General features: G+C 45.3%; 1 protein-coding gene across 1 annotated transcript; it reads right to left on the reverse strand.

Annotated features, from left to right (window-relative positions):
- Nucleotides 1–1,500: 1,500 nt before the first annotated feature.
- Nucleotides 1,501–5,307, reverse strand: LOC135167384 (uncharacterized). Its single transcript, XM_064130561.1, has one exon. It carries the CDS (start codon nucleotides 5,305–5,307, stop codon nucleotides 1,501–1,503), a length of 3,807 nt encoding a protein of 1,268 aa, XP_063986631.1.
- Between the last annotated feature and the right edge of the window lie 1,630 nt (nucleotides 5,308–6,937).

Raw genomic sequence — 6,937 nt, forward strand, 5'->3', positions numbered from 1 at the left:
CGTATGATGTGTTGTCTGATGTGTCCAGGTAGATCGGGGAGTAGTGTGTCCGAGGAAGGTAGAGGAACGACTGTATCCGAGGTAGGTAGAGGAGCGACTGTGTAGTGAGGAAAAGTGTGCGGAAAAGTGTGGGCGTGCGCATGTTGGGAAACACGAGAGGGGATGCCCGGGATCTCGGCTGTGATTGGCTCGGCATCGTATTCGCGACACGTGACGTCGTGATGCCGGCCAAGTGCACAGGAAGGTTGGGTTTTTCCTGGGACAGTTCTGGGGAGTTCCCCGGATTTATATTGCAGGGATGGCGACGGTCGGGTAGGTAATTTAGGCTAAGTGTTTTTATGAGTCCTGTCTAGGAAGTCTAGACAGGATTGGGGAATGCCAGGGTGTAGTGGCGACATAGTCACCACAAGAAAATTCCCGGACCCCTAGAAAAATCGGAAATCGTCTCACGAATCCAATGGCGGTAGCCAAAGTGTTCTAGCTATGATATTTCCAAAGATATGGGCTAAAAACGGTGTCATCCCAAATCAGGGCCCGTTTTGCTCTAGGAGGCCCACGAGCCGAGAAAAATGCGAAAAACGAAAAAATCGACTGTGGACAATTCGTGATTAATCGTTGAATACCATCATACCCTTGGTGGTATGGTGGTTGTAATAAATTTTAGGGAATATTAATGAATGAAACAAGAACACAATATTTTGATTGGGAAAAAGCCTATCGGCATAAAAAACCCAAGTTTAATAACTAATTTATAAAGATAACTGCGAATGACGCAACAAATCCGACAGTTTATACGTCAACACACACACACACACATACGCACACTAGTTTTTATTTTGGAATTAATTCGCGGTTATTTAGAATGATTTTGATGTTTAACTTGATCAATTGTTTATGTTGATAGTTTGTGATGCACAATTAACTTTCACCGTTCGTGAAGTGTTTATGTGGCTAACCAAGCGGTTACGGACCACTGATCTCGAGATCGTGTTTTTATAATTTGTGGATGTTAAATCGTTGAAATTATTCGTGATTTATCCGAAATGGCATTCGGGATCACTGATTCAATCAAGTTTATTGTCTTTGCGGGACAGATCGTTAGTTAAAAGGTGGATATGAATCTCGATCGATATAATACACTGTGTACACTTTCACACGGATTTTCTAACTGACGGTTGAGCATTCAAAAAAAAGCTTTTCCGTCGCAAGCGTCTATTGGGTCCCGCCCCGCAATCGGCGACAGCGACATGTCCACCAGTGCGACGACGGGCCCACCGTAAGTGCTGCCACCGTAAGTGGCAGCCGTTAAAATGCCCCTATATGTCGGTAAAGACGAGTCTATTACCGTACATACTCCCGGGGGAAGCTGCGAAACGAATGTTCACTGAACAGTTGCGTAGCAGTGAAAAAACGTATAATGAGGAATGTGTAAGTTCTGTCGTGGGTCAATCTTCATCGAACTGCCTCACGACGCATATAAATGATCGCTACAACTTAAAACTAAGTTATCGGCAACATGCACAATCTGGTGATGTTGCGCTTAAACGTTCCATTGGTGGTCCTGATGGTGGCCACCCGGGCGACTCCGTCATTGCCAGGAAACACCTCAGTGATAACTCCCAATGGCCATCGAGCACAAGTAAGGTGATCATCCATCAAAAGCACCACTGACCCCACCTGGAGCTCAGCTGTGGAATCCTGCCACTTGTGACGAGTTTGCAGTTCGTGCAGATACTCCTTGTGCCATTTATTCCAAAAGTCCTGTTTGGCCTTGGTGATGAAATTATAAATGGACAAGCGATTAACTGCAACTGAGGAAAAAGATCGTTCGGGTAATTGATTGAAGGGACGACCAATGAGCAAATGTGCTGGGATTATAGCTATGGGATCATTGGGATCAGCCGAAAGAGCACACAATGGTCGGGAATTTAATATCGCTTCGATTTCTATTAAGAAAGTATTTAATTGCTCATACGTTAATTTATGATCTTTTAAGACACGTTTCAAATGATGTTTGAAACTCTTTACGGCTGCCTCCCAAATCCCGCCGAAATGGGGAGATAATGGTGGGTTAAAGTGCCAACGGATACGTTTAGACGTCGCGTACGCGCCTACAGTGTCTTCGAATTCGGGGTTAGAAATAAGACTGTATAATTCGTCGAGTTCTCGATTCGCTCCGACGAAGTTCGTGCCGTTATCGGAGTACATGTGTTCCGGAACTCCTCTTCTACTAACGAATCTACGGAAGGCTGCTAGAAAGCCTTCTGTCGAAAGGTCGATGGCGAGTTCGATATGAACTGCCTTCGACACCATACATATAAAAACGCATCCGTATGCCTTTAAAAAAGATCGATTGCGGTCCTTTTTCTCTTTGATGAGAATTGACCCGAAGAAGTCGACGCCTGTTTTTGCGAACGCTGGGGCTTCGTTAACACGGAATTTTGGGAGATCTGCCATCTGAGCATGGGCAAATTTTGGTCTCTGGCGGATGCATTCGAGACAGGAATGAACAATTTTCCTGATTTGATCCTTGCCGTTGATAATCCAATATTTGGATCGAAGGATATACAGGGTAGTCTGAATCCCGGCGTGATAGTTTGACTGATGAACTCGGCGAATGAGCATATCAGTGACAAGGTGTTTACTAGGTACTAAAATGGGGTGTTTCCGATTAAACGGAAGTTCCGACTGGGTAAGGCGTCCGCCTACCCGTAGAATTCCCTTATCGTCAATGAAGGGATGTAATTGATCAAAAGGAGTCCCTGTTCGACGCCGTCGGACTGATTCGCTGGAAACGTGGGTCGTGGCTAGCTTTCGTAGCTCGTTGGAAAATCGTTCGCGTTGGATCATAGCTAAGATGCGATACTCGGCTTCTTGGAGCTCTTCAATGGAAAGGGTTCTCGAACGCGAAATTTCCGAATTTTTCCATCGGAGGATACGCGCAATAACCCGTGTAAGCCGTTCAAAATTGGAAAATCGCGCGTATATCGCTTCTGGGGATGCCTCAGCCAGGAGGCAAACGCCTTTTTTTAATGCCGGAACTTGGAGATTTGAAGGTAAGATTGAATTCGGCCATTGTGTTTGATCATGGACTAGCCATTCAGGCCCGGTAGTCCAGAGTGTATTTTTTAGAAATTCTAAAGGCATCTGTCCCCTGGATAGGGCATCCGCGGGATTATCCTCGGATCGGATGTGTTTCCAGATAACCTCATCTCCTAAAGTTTGAATATCTGCGACCCGGTTCGCTTCGAAGGTACGCAGAAGATGAGGAGCTTTCTTTAACCAACACAGCACGATGGTGGAATCCGACCATAAGTATACCTGATTGATCGAAAATTCTATTTGAGCCCTAGTTTCGACATATAGCCTTTTGAGAACGGAGGCTGCGCAAAGTTCTAAACGCGGAATTGTGACTCCCTTCAGAGGAGCTACTCGAGATTTACTGCTGATTAATCTAATCGCGACAGTGCCCTGAGAGTCCTGGGACTTAATATACAGACAGGCTCCGTAGCCGTTGATGGACGCATCACAAAATCCATGAAGTTCGATGCTTACAGCGTTCGGGATCAGAATCTGACGCGAGAAGACCACGTCTTGTAGGCTTGGAAGCTGAGAAGCTAATGATATCCATTTGGAATGGATATCTTGAGGAAGCGACTCATCCCAGGTGATTTTTGCTTTCCAGCAATCCTGGATGAGGGTCTTCGCGAGAAGAGTTATGGGACCTAATAAACCCAATGGGTCGAAAATTTTGGATAGTTCAGAGAGGAGTTTCCGTTTTGTTGCGGAAACATTCGGGTTCACTTGGGCAATGGTGTATCGAAGGACGTCACTTTCGGCGTCCCAGATGATACCTAGGGTTTTTTGAATTGGGTCAGTTCTGACCAGACAATCCAGGTCGAAGAATTTTTTATCTATGGAATTAAGCACCGCGCAGTGGTTGGATGCCCACTGACGAATTTTAAAACCGCCGCGAGCTAACAATGCTATCATTTCATCCCGGATGGTGAGGAGTTCATCGAGAGAATCTGCACCGGAGATAAAATCATCGACGTAAAAATCGGGAAGTAAGAGTTTGCTAGCGCGTGGGAAATGCTCTGCTTCGTCCCGAGCAAGCTGTTGCAACGTACGAACCGCGAGAAAGGGGGCCGAGGCTGTCCCGAAAGTGACAGTATTTAGCTGGAATGTTCGAAGTTGGCCGTGATGGGTCCATAAAACCTTCTGGAATTGGCGATCTTCCGGATGGACGAGAATCTGACGGTACATTTTCTCAATGTCAGCCGTAATGACATACCGATGAACGCGAAATCGAAGGACTTGCTCAAAGATGGTATTTTGGATCGTGGGCCCGACAAGAAGAGTGTCGTTGAGGGAAATGCCCGTAGAAGTCTTCGCGGAGGCGTCGAACACGACTCGAACTTTGGTGGTCTCACTGGACTCCTTGATGACAGCATGGTGAGGAAGATAACATCCCCCCTCGATCTCGTCACACAGAGCCATATGACCGAGAGAAATGTACTCCTCCATCACCCTGGTGTATTCCAGTCTCAGTGAAGCCCTAGCTGAGAGTTTTCGCTCTAGCGCCTGAAACCGTTTGAGGGCCTGTATGCGAGATTCTCCCAGACTGAATTTCGAATCTCTGAATGGGAGACGAACTATATAGCGACCCGTGACGTCCCGTTTGGTGTGCGTCAAATAATGTTGCTCGCACGAGATTTCATCGCGAGATCGAACTGGGTCATGATCGAAGTCTTCGATGACCCAAAAACGTTCGATGAGTTTGTCAAGTTTTACGACATTACACGGCGAGTTAGTGGACGACGTTGCGATTTCGGATCCTCCGGCGACGATCCATCCCAATCGGGTCTTTTGAATCACGATGCTAGAGTGTTTATGACGGAGTTTAATTCGCCCTACCGAGAGCACCGACAACATTGTATTCGACGCGATTAATAGATCGACCGCTCTGGGCAGATGAAACTGAGGGTCGGCTAGCTTAAGATTTTTGGGGATATCGAATAGTTGTCGGGGAAATAATTCGTTGGGAATCCTCTCTGCGATCTGAGGTACTATTAAAAAATTCAATTTTTGCCTAAAGTCGTTGTGATTCGATCGTATTTCTAATTGACTGTACCTTTCTGCAATGGTACACAAACCATCTACCGCGCCGATGTTAACCGAACAGCTAATGGTGTTTAACCGAAGGGATTGCGCAAAACGTTGGGTGATTAAATTCACGGTCGAACACGAATCTAAAAGTGCACGGGCTAACACGGTTTTTCCACGATTATCAATGAGTTTGACCATCGCGGTGGTCATTAACTGGGAATCTGACGGGAACGCGACCGACGCATACGATTGGACCGCTAGTCATTGATGTCCAATGTTTGACGAAGATGGTTCTGGAGTCTTTTGTTGTTGAGAACCTCTCTCATTGTGTAACAGCGTGTGGTGATTCCGATTGCACCTCTTACACCGCTGGTTACTTTTACAAGGGAACTGATGAATCCACAAACAGTTCTGACAAGCCTTAACCTTTCTGATCAGGTTCCAACGATCCTGAGTACTGAGTCCATTGAACGTTGGACATTTATAAAGGCGATGGGACTCATTGCAGCTGGGACACTTCGAAAATGCTGCAGGAGTTTCAACTGTTGCTGACGTAGCGAACGTATTGGATCTTTTGGGAACCTTATAAGATGATTGAGAGAGATTCTCTCCTACCCGTTTTTTATTGATTTGATTTCGGCTAGATGCAGCCGAATGTTCGAAAGCTTGTTGCTTGAAAATGGCATTCTGAATGAACTTGAAGAGGTCATTCAATTTAGGGAGGGTGTCCATCTCTAGTGTGTCTTGCCATCGACTTCGGAGGACAGGGGGAAGACAACGCTCGATGATGCATACGACAAGATCATGGTTCACCTGCACATCGAGGCCTTCCAAAATGTGAAGATGCTGACGAGCTTGATCAATCAAAGCGGATAACTCGTCAGCCGACATTTTCTGAACCTGAGGAAGGTCAAGAATCGCGTGTAGATGTTCTACAGCCACCATACGTTTGTGGTCGTAGAAATCTAAAAGGGTTTGCCATGCCTTCGGATAATCCTTTTCACTAGGATCGAATTGGCTGACTTTGGCGAGAGCTTTGTCGGTAAGTGAGTCAAAGAGTTGACTGCACTTGATCGCGTCGCTAATGTCGGATCGCGAGTGAACTAATGCGATAAATTTATTTTTATAGTTGGCCCAATTTTCGCGTTTTCCATCGAAGATTGGGATGCGAATTTTGGGCAATCTCGGTAATTCTTGCCGCTCCGTAATCGTGATGTTACCGGAATTAGCCGTTGAGCTTAGAAGAGGCGCGCTCTGTTTCAATTTTTCAATTGCACTAGCCAGTTCAAAATTGCGCGATTCGATTCGCTCGAACTCGTTTACGAGAGGATCGTCGGGATATTTCGCGCATATTTTATCGTTGTATTTCCCGGCGTTTTCATACTACGAGGTTAAACGATCCAGACGTACTTTTGCATTTATCGCGTCAACATTCAAACCGTCGAGATAATTTTTTAATTTTTCGATTTGGTTAATGAGGAGATTTAATTTCACCCGCAAATGAGTGAAATGTTTTTCCTCTTCTGGGGCATGCTCCATGTTGAATAATTTATAAGTTATTTAATTAAATTAAATTCCCGATTTCTTGTTAAATATTATTTAAATGAGTGAGAGGAATGATTAAATTCACGTTGAATCCGCTGATTCTTACAATATGTGTTTGATTGTGAAAAAGATAACAAATAGATAAAGATAGATGATATTTAGATGATCACTTATCTTTTAGATGATCGGTAACCAGCGATGTCCCCTTGAGCGCGCTGGTGGTTTTTCCACCGGAAGTGTTGGCTGCTATCACTCCGGATGCACGTCACAATGTTTTTGAGCT

The sequence above is a fragment of the Diachasmimorpha longicaudata genome, chromosome 1, assembly GCF_034640455.1.
Source record: "Diachasmimorpha longicaudata isolate KC_UGA_2023 chromosome 1, iyDiaLong2, whole genome shotgun sequence".
Classification (NCBI taxonomy): Eukaryota; Metazoa; Arthropoda; class Insecta; order Hymenoptera; family Braconidae; genus Diachasmimorpha; species Diachasmimorpha longicaudata.

Bases quoted from the DNA above. Each gene is read 5' to 3' on its own strand.
- LOC135167384 (XM_064130561.1), bottom strand. From the start codon at position 5,307: ATGGTCAAACTCATTGATAATCGTGGAAAAACCGTGTTAGCCCGTGCA.